Raw genomic sequence first — 19,381 nt, forward strand, 5'->3', positions numbered from 1 at the left:
TCATACAAATGACCTCATTGCACAATTAACCGTGTACTGTGGACCAATGAGTGGGTGTTACACTACAACATACACTCCAGAGTGAGGTGACCAAAGACAACTACAGTCTTCACTGTGGAACAGATACCTAAATGTTCAATTATATATAGAGAACTTCATAAGATTAAAAAACAATTCCGTCACAGGTCTTACCTTGGTAAACAGGGTCAGCACCGGCAGCCCCCCGTTGGATGTGACGAGTCTTCTAAGTAGAGGGACCGAATATTTTATAAGGCCCAACCACTTGCTGTTAAAATACAATATCTGTACAAGGGAAGATGAAACAACTCTTTCATACTTGCACATTAAACATCTCTGTTTGCGTAAAAAGAATACAGCATGTTCATTTTGTTATTACCTACAGTATATATAAATGTCACCACGTCCATGACAAAGAGTGCTTTCATGCATCCAGATTTTAAACAATTTGGCATTGATTAGGAATGACCTGTACATTACAGTGGGCGTGGTAAAGCCTGTTAAAATGTATAAAGCATGTGATTATCCATATGAGAATCCAAAGGGGGTGTCCCACTTGTGGGACACCCCCGCGCCGCACGGCCACCAGCTGCTGCGTGTGCCCCTTGCCTGCCCTGCTGCCTCGTTGAGCCTCGTTTGCCGGCTGCCGCCGCTGCGAGTGCTGTTGCCGCTTTTTCCTGGTTTTATCAAGCATTTGTGCTTGTCTTGCCGATCTGTGTTTTCTCTGTTTTGCCCGTTTTTTGTCATTTATTTTTGCCTGTTTGTATTTTAAAAGTGTGCGCTCTCCTTCCTTGTTGCCCGCCTACCGCGCCACCCCCCGCCCTCCCTTCCCGCCACCGCCGCTTGTCCCCGCCCCTTTTTCTTCTGTATCCCTCCCCGCTCCCGCCTCCCAGCTGCCCCGCCCACCCGCGCACTTGGCCTTAAATGGCGACCGTGCGACGCAGGTGAGTGTGACCCACTTGTGGGACACCCCCGCGCCGCACGGCCACCAGCTGCTGCGTGTGCCCCTTGCCTGCCCTGCTGCCTCGTTGAGCCTCGTTTGCCGGCTGCCGCCGCTGCGAGTGCTGTTGCCGCTTTTTCCTGGTTTTATCAAGCATTTGTGCTTGTCTTGCCGATCTGTGTTTTCTCTGTTTTGCCCGTTTTTTGTCATTTATTTTTGCCTGTTTGTATTTTAAAGTGTGCGCTCTCCTTCCTTGTTGCCCGCCTACCGCGCCACCCCCCGCCCTCCCTTCCCGCCACCGCCGCTTGTCCCCGCCCCTTTTTCTTCTGTATCCCTCCCCGCTCCCGCCTCCCAGCTGCCCCGCCCACCCGCGCACTTGGCCTTAAATGGCGACCGTGCGACGCAGGTGAGTGTGACCCACTTGTGGGACACCCCCGCGCCGCACGGCCACCAGCTGCTGCGTGTGCCCCTTGCCTGCCCTGCTGCCTCGTTGAGCCTCGTTTGCCGGCTGCCGCCGCTGCGAGTGCTGTTGCCGCTTTTTCCTGGTTTTATCAAGCATTTGTGCTTGTCTTGCCGATCTGTGTTTTCTCTGTTTTGCCCGTTTTTTGTCATTTATTTTTGCCTGTTTGTATTTTAAAGTGTGCGCTCTCCTTCCTTGTTGCCCGCCTACCGCGCCACCCCCCGCCCTCCCTTCCCGCCACCGCCGCTTGTCCCCGCCCCTTTTTCTTCTGTATCCCTCCCCGCTCCCGCCTCCCAGCTGCCCCGCCCACCCGCGCACTTCGCCTTAAATGGCGACCGTGCGAACGCGCAGCGGTCACGCGCAGCGGGCGCGCCGATTGTGCGCCGAAGGCGCGCCAAAGGTAAGCCCGTCTGCGCCCGTCCGCGACCGGACCGCGACCAGCGCCAGGACCCCTGGCCCCCGAGGAGCCCGACCGACCCGCCTGACGTACTCCGCCGCCACCCTCATCGCACTCAACACCGGCCGACTCCCAGAATGCCATCAAGCCACACCACGACACACCCACGGACCTTTCAGCTGCCACGCCTGCAAGTTCTCCTGCATCCGGACCAGCCCCGCACCAGCACCCGCAAAGTCGAACTCCAGCAGCTACCACCTCAAGTGCATCCTGCTCAACACCCGCTCCGTCCACAGACACGCCATCGAACTCTGGAACCTCCTAGACGCCACAGCCCCTGACGTTGCCTTCCTCACGGAGACCTGGATGAACGCCTCTTCAGCTCCCGACATCGCCATCGCCATCCCAGAGGGCTACAAGATCATCCGGAGGGACCGCAACGCCAACCAGATGGGAGGAGGCATCGCCATCATCCACAGGAACACCATCCGTCTCACGACCAGCACCGACAACACCCTGACCAGCGCCGAACACCTGCACTTCCAGATCCACACCAACCCGAACACCACCCTCAGAGGCACCCTGATCTACCGACCCCCTGGACCACGCACGCAATTCAGCGAGGACATCGCCGACTTCGTCAGCCCGCATGCCCTCCCCTCCGCCGACTACATCCTCCTGGGGGACCTGAACTTCCACCTGGAGAACAACAACGACCACAACACCAGCACCCTGCTCGACAACCTCGCCAACCTGGGACTCAAGCAACTGGTGTCCACCCCCACCCACCTCGCCGGACACACACTCGACGCCGTCTTCTCATCCAGCACAGACATAGACTTCAGCCACGCCACAGAGCTTCAATGGACGGACCACAGCTGCGTCCACTTCACCTTCAAGAGAACGACGACCCACCAACACCAGCAACACACCGCCCGCAGAAGCTGGAACAAGATCACAGCAGACCAGCTCGCCACCTCCCTGAGCCAACACCCTCCTGCCAGCTCAGCGAACCCCAGCCAGGCCGCCGACAACCTCACGAAGTGGATCACCACCTGCGCGGACGAGCTCGCCCCGCTGAGGACCCCGCCCAGCAGACCCACCAGCAAGAAGGCCCCATGGTTCACCGACGAACTCAAGAGCTCCAAGAAGAACTGCCGAGCCCTCGAGAAAGCCTGGAAAAAGGACCCGACACCGGACAACAGGACCTCCTACAAACTGGCCACCCGGAAACACCACCAGCTGATCCGCGCCGCCAAGAGAACAGCATTCAAGGACCGGTTGGACAACAACGCACACAACAGCAAGGAACTCTTCAACATCGTGAAAGAGCTTTCCAACCCCAGAGCAGGAAACAACGACATCACCCCATCACAAGACCTCTGCAACTCCCTCGCCTCATACTTCCACAACAAGATCACGGACATACACAGCAGTTTCAACAACCAACCAACGCACACCACGACCGACCTGCCACCCCCCCCCACCACCACCCTCCACGCCTGGACCCCGATCAGCACAGAAGACACCATCCGCACGATGAACTCCATCCACTCCGGATCACCAACCGACCCCTGCCCTCACCACGTCTTCAACAAGGCCGACGCTGCCATCGCACCCCACCTGCGAGACATCATCAACACATCCTTCGACACCGCCATCTTCCCCGAAAGCTGGAAACACGCCGAACTCAGCGCTCTACTCAAAAAACCAACAGCGGACCCCACCGACCTCAAGAATTACCGCCCCATCTCGCTTCTACCGTTTCCAGCCAAAGTCATCGAGAAGACCGTCAACAAGCAGATGGCCGCCTTCCTCGAGACGAACGGATCCCTCGACCCCTCACAGTCCGGCTTCCGAGCCAAACACAGCACCGAGACCGCCCTCATCGCCGCCACCGATGACATCCGAGCCCTGATGGACAAGGGAGAAACAGCGGCCCTCATCCTCCTAGACCTCTCCGCGGCATTCGACACGGTCTGCCACCGCACCCTAACACGGCGCCTCAGCAACATCGGTATCCAGGACAAGGCACTGGAATGGATCATCTCCTTCCTCGACGGAAGAACACAGCGAGTCCGCCTACCACCGCACAAGTCAGAGGCCTCCGAAGTCATCTGCGGCGTCCCCCAAGGATCATCACTGAGCCCCACCCTCTTCAACGTCTACATGAGCCCCCTCGCGGCCATCGTACGCAAACACCACCTCAGCATCATCTCCTACGCCGACGACACCCAGCTGATCCTCTCCCTGACCAACAACCCCGCCGCCGCCAGAGCCAACCTGCACGAAGGGATGAAAGAGGTAGCCGAGTGGATGACGACCAGCCGCCTGAAACTGAACTCGGACAAGACGGAGGTCCTCATCCTGGGCTCTTCACCCTCCGCCTGGGACGACTCCTGGTGGCCTCCCGCCCTGGGCACCGCGCCCAAACCGACAGACCATGCACGAAACCTGGGCTTCATCCTGGACTCCTCCCTCTCCATGACCAGGCAAGTCAACAGCGTCTCCTCGGCGTGCTTCAACATCCTACGCATGCTACGAAAGATCTTTTGGTGGATCCCCTCAGAGACCAGGAAGACCGTCACCCAGGCCCTCGTCACCAGCCGACTGGACTACGGCAACGCCCTCTACGCCGGGACCACCGCCAAGCTCCAGAAGAGACTCCAGCGGATCCAAAACGCCTCAGCCAGACTCATCCTCGACATCCCACGATCCAGCCACATCTCCGGTCATCTGAGAGACCTTCACTGGCTCCCCATCAACAAGAGAATCACCTTCCGCCTCCTCACCCACGCACACAAAGCCCTACACGACCAAGGCCCGAGCTACCTCAACAGCCGAGTCAACTTCTACGCTCCCAAACGCCACCTCCGATCAGCCAACCACGCCCTCGCCGCCGTCCCCCGCATCCGAAGAGCGACTACAGGAGGAAGGTCCTTCTCCTACCTGGCCGCCAAGACCTGGAACTCCCTCCCGTCCGACCTGCGCCTGACCCAAGACCACCTCTCCTTCAGGAAGAAGCTGAAGACCTGGCTGTTCGAGCAGTAGCGGCACCCCCCCTCCCCAGCGCCTTGAGACCCTACGGGTACGTAGCGCGCTTTATAAGTGTCACTGATTGATTGATTGAAAGTGTATAATTCTTAAAGGCGCAGTAACTCCTATCTGAATTATACATTTTGGTTTGTCACACAGAGATTTAGGCCCCTAAAGCAGCCAAAATCTCGAAGTGAAACTCTGGGGAAAACATGTTGTAATCGGCACAGAAAACACTCTTGCTGTATGTTATTACCTAAAATCTTGTAATATCCCTTATTTTCCTGCCCTCAAAATTTCAACAGAAGACCTGTAATGAGGACATCCCTCAGGTATTTACTGTGCTGATGGCTTTCATGCAAATATGATCTCGAAACATGCCCCCATATTCCCCAACAATTACAACGCTTAAAAACTCAGTATTAATACATTCTTCACATATTACACACTATACACTTGTTTACAGATCTATATTTTCGAATGGCTAAATCAACTATAACCTTGCATTGTTTGCAGCTGCATTCTATGAAGCTAAACTTGATGTTATCTAACAGTGGAAGCCTTTGATAAATGCTGATCTGTTGCTGTTGGTTTTTTGGGACTTGCTTGTTGTTGGAGTTAGTAGATAAGTGGCATCTGGCCCTTTTGTGATTTGACCCTCATTCTCAAAGTTACTACTGACAGATTCCAAGCAGACAAGTAAGCTACTTGGTGTAAAAAGGTAGCAATACTCTAGGCATTTCTGATAGACCATAGGCTTCTGATTCCTGAAGGTAGGTCAACGCATTCTGAACAATTCTCAGGGCTCTTTCTTGCGTAGACACACAAATGTTAGTACCAAGACAGGTCCCATAAGTACTTCATCTGTGTACAAGACAATTGTGTGGCAGGTAATTTATTAGTATATGAATCTTTCTTTTGTGGTTGAGTTCCTTAAAGTACTTCATTTTAGCTCGGGGCAATGACTTGAAAAATGATCTAACATCCCTTTACACTGGTGAGCTTTATCCTAGCGTTGGAAGTGCATTGGATAATAGGATGTGGCTTGAGGTGGTGGTGTGAGCTTTAGCCTAGCGTTGGAAATGCATTGGATAATAGAATCTGGCTTGAGGTGGTGGTGTGAGCTTTAGCCTAGCGTTGGAAGTGCACTGGATAATAGAATCTGGCTTGAGGTGGTGGTGTGAGCTTTAGCCTACCGTTGGAAGTGCATTGGATAATATAATCTGGCTTGAGGTGGTGGTGTGAGCTTTAGCCTAGCTTTGGAAGTGCATTGGATAAAAGAATCTGGCTTGAGGTGGTGGTGCAATAGCAACATTCTATTCTATGAACACTAGACCACCTCAAATCAAGAGGCATTCCTATGAAGATTTCTCTAACCCAAGTATAAGATCTTATACACGAAGGAGTAAAGTCGGGCCTTGCAACAATATGCCCAAAATGTTCCATCTTTTCCAACTCGGCTGCTCATATGCTTCATGCACAAGACTATTAAAGCTGAAAGCACACATGTCAAGCTGCCCAACAATGGTATCTTAATTCACGAGTATCCTCATTGTGGGATCTTAATTCACAATTTCCCTCATCTTCGAACAAGCCCAAGGGCCGCAGTAGAAGAGGCAATCCAAATGCCTCAGACAGTTGAAGGGCAGATGTTTACTGTTCTCTACAGTTTCATTTCCACACAGAATTTGTCGCAAGCTTTTAAAAATATTTTAATTGGCAAAGCCAAGCCGATCAAGAGACCTACTGTACAAAATCTCTAGTCAGTGCGTTTTGCTACTCACACAACTGTTCAGACTCACCTTTACTTCCAGCCAATACCCATCACAACCCAAAATGAAGGCCGACTCCCAATGCAATCCACGCCATACAAACAATATGATGGGTCCACTTTGCAGAAACCATCTCAGTAATGTAGAAACTGAAAAATGTAGCAACAGGCGGCATACATATGTAAAGGATTTCTTATAACTGGTATTTCCCACTCCGACGTTTGGTAAAATACATCACACAATCTAATAGGTTCTAACTGCAACCGGACTATTTATTTTGGCCTGGCACTAATCATATAAACAGAAGATCAGAATTAAGGACACTACTAGATGGTAAAATTATCATAATAAAATAGACATTAACAAAAAAAAACACTGTTCGTATATGTAGGATTCCCTAGGTGCAGCTATCCCTAAAGTTGCTACAAGTGCAAAAAAACATACAGTGAAAAGAGTGCTGCAATATAGACTCGGTACTGCTCTGATTATGGATGACTCTAAGAAGGATGCAATATTTAAGGCACTCAATACATTTCGACCCCAAAGTGATCTACATTTTTCGGGTGCGATAAATAGCACCAATTATTACCTGAAAAATGGGGCATAACATACAGATTTTATTGCTTACTGCACCAAAATCTGCATCTCCCTTCAGTTACCAGTCATTTTCCCCGGTAAATTTGGCCCGGTTTGATCTGCTGAAATCTACAGAGGCAAATTTGGGAAGGGAATGTGGCACTTGTTGCATAAATCATAATTCTAGTATGTACAGCAGCAGGAACTAATGCTAATATCAGAATTAGTCAGGCCAACCTTAATCGGGGCAACAGTGCGCTTTGGCAAGTCTGCTTTACCAAGGAACAGAGAGATGCAGACCAGACCAGAGAGAAGACGGTGTGCCATTTTTCTTCTTACAAAGTTAAATGGCACTGCATACCTTCCATTTCATCTAGGATTTTGATTTTGCAATCCACTTTGGCAAAAGACAATTTAAAAAATAATCACACTCATAAATGAGAAGTCATTTTCTACCTACAATCAATTATTTCAAATGACAATACAACAAATATAAACATGTTCCCTAAAAAGCATAACTGCTTCTTGTGGTGGTTCTATAAAGGGCTGGCTATTGATGCTTGCAGATTCATAGCTCTGCAAGTGACAGGTATTATAGTAGGCCCTTTATTAGGTCTCGCCTAGTGACGCAGCGCATGCGTTGCTCGCCTTGGCGAGATCTATTGTCGTCGGTTTTGCTAGCGAAGGGGTACAGGAGATGTGCACGCGCCCGGACAGGCGATGTGCACACGTATGGCTCGCGCGCATGGCGCGCTTGTGCTTTCACTTTCCCTCTCCCCCATCGGCTCCAGATTTCCAGGGCTCTCACATCCTGTGACTTATTAGGTTCTTTATCTCTCACCTTTCTTGTCTTCAACCAATCAACCCCCTTCACTCTGTTTTCCCCCCCTATTTCATTGTCACTTTTTTCAGTTATCTCTCATGCCTCTATTTCTATTTTGTGCATTCCTTAATGAATTCATATCTATTTCTTTTCACGTCTATCTCTGCCTCGCTTATCACTTTCTCCTGCACTCATTGATCAACCCATTCATCTTTCCTTCCACTTCTGTGTCACTCCCCCCTACAGTTTTTCTGTTTTTATTTTCAAGTATGCCCTATTCTTGCTGCTTCAGCCAGCAGTCTTCCTGTTTCAGCTACTATGTAGCAGCCAACCGCCTTTGCTGCCTGCCCCTTTGTGCATCATATTTTCATTCCTCCTTCTGCAGCTGCATGGTCCTACCCCTCCTCCGTTGCATTTATATCCCACATTGTTGCCTTCCATTTCCATATCTCTTACCTCATCTTGCGTATTGTCCCTCGTCACTTTCCTGCTGTGCAAAATTTCTCACTCCCTGTACCATATTCCTCTCACTCATGTTCTTTTCTCCCTCCGTTAGGCCACTTCTCAACGCTGGTCATTGCAGCACTTTTATTCAATGCCGCTCCTTTTTGCTATTTTTCTTGCACCTTCCCACCCTCCTTACCTCCCTCCGTTAGGCCCCTTCTGAACGCTGGTCATTGCAGCACTTTTATTCAATGCCGCTCCTTTTTGCTATTTCTCTTGCACCTTCCCACCCTCCTTACCTCCCTCCGTTAGGCCACTTCTCAACGCTGGTCATTGCAGCACTTTTATTCAATGCCGCTCCTTTTTGCTATTTCTCTTGCACCTTCCCACCCTCCTTACCTCCCTCCGTTAGGCCCCTTCTGAACGCTGGTCAAAGCCAAACTTTGCTATCACGGACACTGTAAATGTTTCACGCTGCTGACAAGAGATCTGCACACGTAAGGCTCTGCTTGGTCGCTCACTCTCTCCCTCCCTGTCTGAGCGCACGCAGCACTTTTATTCAATGCCGCTCCTATTTGCTTTCCCTCTTGCACCTTCCTATCCTCTTTCCTCCCTCCGTTAGGCCCCTTCTCAACGCTGGTCAAAGCCAAACTTGGCTATCGCAGACACTGTATATGTATCATGCCGCACTTTTATTCAATGCCGCTCCTATTTGCTTTCCCTCCTGCACCCTCCTTTTCTCCCTCCGTTAGGCCCCTTCTCAATGATGGTCAACGCAGCACTTTTATTCATTGCCGCTCCTATTTGCTTTCCCTCTTGCACCCTCCCACCCTCCTGTTTTTACCTCCATTAGGCCCCTTCTAAACGCTGGTCAAAGCCAAACCATTCACAAGCTGCAACAAAAATAGTAAAACCACATACATAAAACACACAAATACCAGTACTTACACATACAATATACACACTAACTCAAAACAACACCAATAAACAACAGAAAATTACAAATCCAATAACTCTAACTCAACCTAATGCGAGACCTGTTGCATTGCAAATGCTTGTCTATTTTGAGAGGATGAAAACTGACTTTATGGTACTGGGATTCACACTTGGGATCTGATGATAGTACCAAACTCCTTTTTGATATATTCACATGAAACAGCCCGATTTTGGCAGTACACAGAATCAAAGTGGCATGTTGAAAAACCCTAGCAGCATATATAATTACAGCTCTTCCACCACTGCTCACTCTTTTTGGCAGAGGGTGAATGAACCATATGCAAAGGCCTGCTGAAGCAACATTTAACCGGCTCTGCCCCGGTGCTACTAGTCTTTCAAAGGTATCCGCCATTTTGGCAGCATCAAGACAACTGTAGAGAAGAGAAAGAATAGCCCTGGAAAGATAAATGATGGTACTGGGCACAACACAGTGAAGCATATACCAAGGATCAATTCCCCAAGACGGAAGCTAGGGGGTAATATCCATGAGAAGGAAGAGACAGGTGAGCTATCTTTTGGCATGATTTTGATTTTCAAAGAGCATTGGTGCACAGTTATGAAGAGCAGATTATCTTCAACGGAGATAACTGTCATGTTAGAGATTAGGTTTGAAGAAACAAATAAGTAAAAATAAATATGATGACACCACTACTTTTTTTTAATTTCAAATGCTTTATTGATTTTGAAATAGAGAGAGAAACAGGAACAACCCATGGGTGTGTAACAATGTTAAGATAAGGACATGGTGTGCCTACGCCAAAAGGTCGACATTGGAATAGCAAAAATACATTGGCTGCGCGAAATTTAAACCTGAGAGATACCTCTAACAATCGTTCCTGAGAGAGAGAGAGGAAAGTTGAAGGAAGGAAAGAATAAAAAGAAAGAAAAGAAATATGAGCAGAGGAGAAGCAAGAGTTCATACATAAGAAATTTTCTTGAAGTTCTTGTCAACAGAATAATCCAACTATAACATATGCAACCTGTGCCGATAAGGGAAACCCCACAAATCTCATCATAATGAAATACAACAAGGGTATACAATAGGATTGCAAGGAAGCTCAAGGAGGTTTGTGAGAGTCAAAGTAATTTTCCAGAGTGGACCACATTGGTCTAAAAGGGGATCTCCAAGGTAAGTTTTGCAAGTCACCACTACTTTTTTGACTCTAAGTTTTTGGCCGAGTGAGATGAGAGAAGAATCACTTGAATGAATGATTGAGTTAAGTAAATAGTGAATTAATTTGCCAAATGCTACATATATTTATTAAATATGTTTCTAATTAATAAATAATGTCATCTTAGTGTCAAATGTGTTGCATCAAAAACAATTTCATTGTACTTTATAGAACTATCTTTTAGCTAAAGTTGGTCAAACTAGGCCCCAACTAGGCCTGACTCCATCTTAAAATCCAACAACCATGTTTTCATTTCTTCTCTCTTCGTATGCAGCAACATTTGCACCAATGAAATGCTTTGTGATTAAATGTTTCTGGTCAACTCCGGAGGGAGCTTGCCTTCTAACTGCAACTGTTCAAGGTCTTATATGTCTGAAAGTCAGTGGGCTTATTCATTTCATAAGTCTGCCATTATTTTGTGTGTAACTAGATTTGTATTGTCACATCTGATGAAATTAAGTTTAGTGGGGGCTAACTAGTATTCATTTAGACGGTGTATTAGGATGGTGTTAGGTATTGTATGTTATTGTGAATCGTGATTTGCCGAGCCTATGTAACGTTTTGCTTACCTTGTGTAGAATGTGTGATTTTTGCTGTGTATTTACTTATAAATAGGGGTGATTTTGATCGTGAGCCATAAGTTATTTTCCAAACTCGAGAGCAGACCCTTGATACTCTGTCTCATGCTTATTATTTACAGTAAATACATTTTGATATTCTCTCTGAGGCTTAATTTATGTCAGACCCTCTGCTGAATTTGACCGAGCCTTATGCTAATTCCCTAAATAGGACTGGATTTATTATGCATTTTGACTTGATTTATGTCAGACCCTCTTCTGAATTTGACCGAGCCTTATGCTTATTCCCTAGATTGGATTTATTATGCATTTTGACTGATTTGAGGCTAACTATATTTTGCCTTCTGTAATGCACTTAATTTAATAAACTTTTATGGTTTCTAACTTACACCTTGTCTCAAAAAGGTTTATTTAATTGATTACGCTATTTGATTTGCTGTCAATCTAATCTACTTAGGGGCACATTTCCTCGTGTATTCTTGAGGACACCACCACCCCCGAACAGGCGTACGCGCTTTATCTGTAGATAGAGACCATCCACATGAGTGTGTCTGAATTACTATGGTGAGGTGCAACACTCAGAAACAGGAACAAAGAGTTTCCCTCTGAAACCCCAGGGGAAGGTGGACCCAATTCACTCTTGCAAAAGAATCAGCAGTTGCCAAATTCCCACAGAGGTGCACAGTAAGGGCATGAGTGTAGGGGCGAACTGTCACGAAACATTTGACAAATAGAATTGTTTAATTTCCCACGTGTCTGGAGAATGGTTTTAGAATTGTAAGCAAGCAGCCAATGCCACTATCAAGGGAAAGAAGAATGTAACCAGATAACAAATCACTAATGGGTCAAGAGCAAAAGAAGAGGTATGATGTGCTCTAGTCTCAAAGAGGGCATTAGAGGTTAGCTAATTTCTCTAGAAAAAACCTGATATTTTTTGCAAAAGGTAGCTCTATTTGAGGAACAGTAACACATTAAATAGTTTTGTGGCTAGTAGTACCACTGCAGATGAGGTCAAGGTAGGTAAGAAATGAGTGAAGCAGGTCAGAAAACGTAGAAGAGTACGGATTGTCCCTGGAAATTCAGCATGGTATATCTTACTTAACACCCCAGATTCTTTCTTTTTATCATTTTATTAAAATGTTGCCCTATATTACAATATGATTAAACAATGAAATTCACCTTGCAACTATCAAGGAGTTTAAAAACACTTTAACAATCAATTGCATTTATACATGCACTGTACTGCACAGAAGGTTGAAAAAAAGAGGGGAAATTAGGAAATAAAGCAAGGTGGAGACATGTCGAAGGAGGTCCTGTGATGCATCTAGCATCTTTAGTACAAATTAATGCAGAACTGAATTCAGATTCGTATATAGAGGTCAAGTCTATTTCTGAACAAATAGGTTAGCCATTCAAGTGTGGCCATCTTGGAAAACGCATTAACTCTGTCATCAATATCAGAATAACAAGTATCCTTCCATTTCCAAAGAATCAGATTCTTCTCGCTATTAATAGTCATCTAGATTCATTGTTCTGATAAAAGAGGAATCTTGGAAACCTCACTGACAACAACTTTTAATTAATGCATATTACCTCTCCCAGATTCTGAAGTTATGCTGTCCATGACTAGAGCAAAAGCTACTACATAGGTACTGCTTAGGTAGCTGCCCCTTTTGCATGAACCGTCTGAGAGGATCGACAGGTGAGCAAAGAAAAAGGCCTGTATCTGAAATGCTCAGGCTGATCTCTCTAACACTTGTCTCACAAATATTAAATTGGTTCATTTCTCTTTAGCAAATAATGTTTGTATCTTAAAGTTAGCCACTGCATAGTCCTTCTAATAAATATCTTTTGGTAGGAGACCAACTTCTTTTACTATTCTTAACCATCTTCTCATGAGAAGAGGGTTACATTTATCCGATTTGCTCTCATATTTTGGTTCAACAACCTCTGCCTGCTCGGTCAAACAATCAGATCAATTGTCTGTATCGCCCCCCAAATAAATTTAGAGCTTCTCCCCTCTGAGATTCAAGATATCCCATCAACATATGTTTTTGCTGTGGTAAAAGCATTTATTGAAGCTTATTTTGTGGATCCTGATAACATTTGATATCTCTATACTGTTTTTTCAACAAAAGATTTTCTATTCTTTCTAAAGTCCTCATTCATACAGGAAATACTGCACCCAGCAGATACTGATGCTGCTGGGAGTAGAATTATCTCCTCATTCGGAGTTTTGCACCTCGAAATGGAGTAATGAAGTAATAAAATTCGAAAATGCTAAACTTTGAATGTGCAGTGTTATCTCCTACAAAATCCCATCGGATTTTATTTAGTTGATAAAACCTGTGCAGGGAAAAAGTGCAGTTTTAATGTTTTTTTTGGTTTTATCTATATTGTATTTCTATAAAGCATTATGTTTAACAGTCCAGACATGTTCGATTTTCCGAGAGAGCCTTTAGTGTGTCTCATAAGCATCAATGTCCTAATTATTTCAGAGGCTTCAATTACCATCACACAATCTTTTACTATTATCCCCTCTCCGGACAGTGGTTCATAAAAAAGAGACACGCTTTACTTAATCCTCACCATTTGACATCTAGAATCCAATCCAATTACTGGGTCTGTTTTGGAGTTTGAAAAATCCACAGCTGATCTGAGAAAGAGACAAATCTATCTGTGTTCCTTGCTTACTCGCATCACCCAAATCTCTCTTTCATATATCAAACATGATCTTTGCTTAGCAAGGACACATTTACAACAGCGGGGTCTGACCAGGCCCCCAACTATACTTTTGCTTGAAGAGCAGCAGCTTTCATGTGCCTCCCACAGTGTATCAGCTGCAATAGGCAGGCCAAGATCCCTGCTCCCCTGCAGTTGTTCTTTTCAAAGGTTTCCTGTCGTCCAAATTCAACCCTCTGGCTTTTCCTCACTGACCATCACTACCCTTGTCTTGACCTGGTCTAGATTTAGGGAAAATTCACCAAAGTACTTATAATTTCTCTCAAATCTTCAGCTAAATCCAATATCTGTCCTGTCCAGAAGTACAGTATCATCTGCACAGTACGGTGTTGGAATTTCTCTCACATTTGGGAGCAAGGTGTTCCCCTCAGACATGATATTTTATATATATATTCCAGAGTTGAAATATCAGTAAGCACGATAGACAGTCCTGTCTCACCCCTTTTACTTATACCAAAATCCTCTGTAGCTTCGACTGCTCTCATCCATCTCACCTTGAATTTTTATTTTCATTTCATTGCATTAAATATAAGTTCATCCTTTTTAGTTCACACCACAGTAGCTTGTTGGTAATGGAACTGAACTCCAGGCTACCATTAAATATGTGTAAAGTTTTAAGCCTTTTTCAAATGCATACTGTCTTCTAGACATGCCAGGGTTAAGGTCTGGCCAGTAGTTGAATAATCCAAGATACATCCAGGTGAGATTAGTGGTCAGTAGTTCAGGGGTCGTTAGAATACGTTTAATAGGGTGGTGGACTCTATCGAATAGGGTGATGGACTACAGCACACTGGGCGACTGCTATTCTCTCTCTGGTAAAACAATTTTGTTAGACCTCTTCTTCACTTCAAAATTATTTTATTAGTCCAGGTCTGCAGATATGTTTCATTAACCTGCTGTATTTTTATTTCAGTGTTTCGTAGAGTGTTGTCTTTACAAACACTTCAGAGTGTTCACCTACTAAGTCGATGATGACCAGGTAGTGATCTGGTCGAGTGACGGTGGTAGAGGGTTTTCCAACTGGTGAGGCCTCTTCTCTCAACAAATGGCGGTGGTCGTAGTCTTATCGACTATAAGGTGCAGTTCGTGTCTAAAATCTCTTTCTGAATAAAGAAGAAGCGCTTACAAGCCAGCTAAGCTGCCAATATTAAATACTATATAGGCAATAGTAATTTACATACTTTGAAGAGGAGAGGAACACTAATGGACATCTTCTAGTTCTGTTCCCTACTCCACAAGAAGAAGTCTGGTCAAGCTTGCAGCTAAAGCAGCTTAAGTGATCTTTCCCCAGCTCATCATTAGACATGTTCCAAAGGACAAGAATATGAGCCACACTACGGTGATGGCAGTGCCCAAGGATAGGCAATATCTACTCAATTCCCAGCTCTGAACACCAAGCTTCTATATACAGGTCCTCTGGAAGTGCACAGAAACCCTACTTAATGATGTCTGTCTTAGTCTAAGAGTTCTAATAATGTACACTTCCAGCCTCCTTTTGCATCCTTTTTGAGATCCTTAATCAAGAGCTGACCAGGGATCCCCCTAACATTGCTCTCAACTCTTACAAGGATTATTTGCCCCAGCTCCCTGGAAGAAAAATCTAAGCAGGAGGCCCTGATGGTATCCACTCCCAACAAAAGTTTGGTGCCAGATTTTATAAGGCCTTTTCCTGAACTAACCAAAACAGACTTACTCTGAAACGCTTTCTGACACTTTTGTAGACAATTTACACATTAACTCAGAGGGAAAGAGTGCTTGCAAGCAGATAGCATGCAGTCCTGGAACTATAATGACATTGTGGCAAGTGGTAACAATTGTCACTCACCAGTTTTCTGGAGCTTTCTATTCAGCTGTTAAATGAAAAGAAACTTTACAGTAAGGGTAACTGCAACGGGCAGGTTCACACGTGGGCCCGTTGCTCACTCTGCCACAGGATTTACGCTATACCTCACTGATGAGACCCAAGTTGGCCCCAATTGGTCTGGGGGTGCTTGTGTTCTCATCTGCAGGGGACCAAGCCAGGCAGTTTAAGCTGCAATTGTTCTACTGGAACAGGACCAAGGCTAATTTGCATATATATGTTCTCTGTTTGAAGTGGCAAAGTGGGCTAAACCAATGAACTAGAATGCAGCCTGAGTGAATGCCAGGGGCTGAGAGTAATTCAAGGATTCCTTCCATCATACTCTAAGTGTGATGGGTATGTTCCGACCTGGATCCCGTGCTCACTATGCCACAAGACCCAAGATATACCTCACGCAGAAGAACTAAGTATGCCAAAACTAAACTGTAGTTACTACTTTTTTGTTACTTATGTTTCGACTGGAGGTGATCTGGACTGGCAGTTTTGGCACAACTACGCACTGGAGCAAGACCACGGCTGAATTGTATATGGTTGGCCTATGTTTGAGCAAGAAACAATGCACTGGACTCAAATGCTATCCTGGGCAATTGCTAATGGCTGAGGTTATTTTAAGCATTCCTTCTATTGCTTTGCTGATTTTTTGCTTTACACTCATTAAGTATTAAGTTACACTCATTAAGTATTAAGTCACTTTACAAAGACTCTGTCTAAATTGGAGCAAGAAAATCAACCACTGAGGTGCTACAAGTAATGAAAATGGAACAGTACATACAGCAATGAAGGAGAATGTACACAGCAAGATACCTGTCCATGTATTATACTTCCATGGGGCCTGGACAAAAAACAGTAAGATTAAAAGTGCTCTAGAAAGTTAAGCATCCGCCAAATCTAGAAATTGTTTCCACAAGAAGCACACTTAAGTCGGAAATAAAAATCAACCGTTGTAAATTGCCAAAAACACTTTTTTATCAACGTTCCAATATCCTTATTCAGCAGAAGGGTTTGTACACCACCTCATGTGCCTATTCAGCTTAACACTCCCTTGCTGCAAATCTTATGTCAAACCTAGGCAAACTCCGCCTTGCAGGGTGGGCTTGACTACACTCTTTCTGGTCAAACGCAGCTGAAATGTCAAATACTCTATCAAATGGTCAGACCGGCTCCAGATGGGATTTTTAAGCTGGAATATTTTACCTCCTATTTCAATATGTACAGAGTAAATGTGCATGTAAAGGAATACAGAGCTGTCTATTTCATAGAAGTGTAAAAATTGTGCTGAATACTCCAGGCATATGACAAAGTTAACAACTGAATATATAAGACCTAAGAAACATACAAAGAAGCTGTGCATCAATGTTTTCTGAGTACATCAATAATTTATAATGCTTGTGGGAAATAATCTTTTTTCAAAGGATGCAAGGTTTTGGAGGCTCTGAGTATAGCATCGTCTGGAGCAGGAGTGATGGCACATATGGCTAGATGGGTGCAAGGGAGAGTGTGGCAAAATTAATAAGGTGCAGAATGCATGCTTCCATGATGTTTAGTAACTGAACAAAGTGCACATTATCAGCCTCCTCTGCAAGGTCCTGTGGGATGTGGGGAGAAGAGACTAAAAATGGCACCAAATAGCGCATTGTACAGCAGAAAGACTCACAAATGTTGTATCAGTGTGTTATGGTCGACACAGTTTAGTTTATTCAGATTTCAGTTACTTTGCAGGAGAACGCTTTCTCAGCCATGTGGAAATCTCCTGACAGGCATTTTATCGTTTTGTCTTTCTTTGAAGGACAATAATTCTTCCATTTGGAGGTATTTACATGTTAATTGTACATTGGCGCCGTGAACTAAAGTGTTGTGCACACCACAAGCTCAAAATACTCATTTTTAGGTCTCGCCTGACCCAGCGCATGCGCTGGCCTGGCGAGAACTTTTTGTGAGGGCTCCAAAAAGTGCTACCAGGCCAGCCTAGAGCTACAGTGCATGTGTGCGGGCGTGCGCGACGCGCTTTACCGCGATTACTTTCACTTTCGCGGCCGCTTTGATGTTTGATCGTGATCGCGATCACTTTCGCGGCCGCACGGCCGCTTGGCATAGCCAATAGGTCTCGTTTTTTGGACCTTATAAGTATTTAGTTATGCAACTGTTGCAGGGCTAAACACTTATAAGGTCCCAAAGGTGAGACCTATTGGCTATGCCAATGCTTGTTAACTTTCTTCCCGCTCAGAAAAAGAGGCTTTGAAGCATCTCACAAGGTGGGGTTGCGATCTTGCATGTTACACAAGGATGTGAGTGGTGGAGGACAACAGCATAATGAAGACGACAGACAGTACGAACAAGGCCTGAGCTTCACCCATAAGCCACAGGGATGAGGCATCATCCGCCCTGAGGCCAACTGGCCTTATTCCTCCGGCCCTCACCCCCGCAGGGTCTGAAGGCAGGGGTGCGAACATGCCGGGTTCAGGGCACGCTGGCAGGCACCATTTTGCTGACACTCTGCCTCCTTAAGTGCAGTACCTGAAAGCAACTGAGCACGGAATTAAAACAGTCAGTGCAGCGAGCCCTCTTTTGTGCAAAAACAAAATAAAGTGGGTGTACATTATTTTACAGTATAAAAAGCACAAGATGGCTGATAATCTGGAGGAAAGCAGGACACAACATCCATCTTTTTTAGTAACCAAAAGATTGCTGAAAACGGTCTATCTATTTTTTTCAACACTTCTGTCATCGGGCTCGACAGTTTTGACATATATTTAAGGGTGTGAGAATGTGCATCTGTGTGAGAGAGAATGGGAATATGTGAAATGTGTGTGTTGGGGTGGCTTGTGATAGTGTATGTGTAAGGCTGTGTATGAGAGGCAATGAGTTAGTGACAATCTGTGGGTGAATCACAGTGGGTGAAAGTATTTAAGTGTAAGTAACAACCTGATAAAGTGAGAGAGTTTCAATCAGAGAAAGACCACGGTAGTGTTGTGAACTCCCCTAAAAGTGGGGCACACCATGACACATTTCCTTAGCCCCAAGGAGTGCCAGCTTAGCACCGCCACACACCCTCTTTGGAGAAAAGGAAAACAGGCAGGTGTCTCTCAATTTTCTCTAAAATTAGTTAGGCTCATCTAGCTTTAGAGTGTTACAAGTCAGACAACCCTTCAGAGGTGCTGTTATCTGATGGGGTTATTTGTAATTGCGTGGACCCTTACTCTCATCTTCGAAAGTAGTAGATACACACAAAACAATTGGTGTTCACAATGATTAGGTATTCATTATGCACAATCAGCATATAAACTGTGTATAAAAATAATGAAAACTATTATTATTCCAGAAGCTGTAATATAAAACAAGATCAATATTGGAAAAACACAAAGGTTCAAGTGGCTTGGTTAGGCCTGGGAAGAAACACTGCATTTTTACATGTACAGGTTTCTTAAGTTGTCTTCACTTCCACACAATGACTTTTGACACACATTTGCTTATGTGACAGTGCAGGATTAGTTTCTCTGAAACCACATTGCTTATAAAAACCCTTCTCAAGTACACTATTATGACACCTTGAACATTTCGTACAAGGC

The 19,381-nt window shown here is 45.4% G+C and overlaps 1 protein-coding gene across 2 annotated transcripts in view; it reads right to left on the minus strand.

Annotated features, from left to right (window-relative positions):
• Window positions 1–19,381, minus strand: part of C2_1H5orf63 (chromosome 2_1 C5orf63 homolog) — a 58,034-nt gene that overhangs the window by 17,097 nt on the left and 21,556 nt on the right. For both annotated transcript variants that reach the window (XM_085632700.1, XM_085632701.1), the window contains exon 2: window positions 193–303. In XM_085632700.1, coding sequence (XP_085488826.1) covers window positions 193–303 — 111 coding nt within the window. The remainder of the gene's footprint in view (window positions 1–192; window positions 304–19,381) is intronic.

The sequence above is a fragment of the Triturus cristatus genome, chromosome 2_1 (genome assembly GCF_964204655.1).
Source record: "Triturus cristatus chromosome 2_1, aTriCri1.1, whole genome shotgun sequence".
In the NCBI taxonomy this organism is placed as follows: Eukaryota; Metazoa; Chordata; class Amphibia; order Caudata; family Salamandridae; genus Triturus; species Triturus cristatus.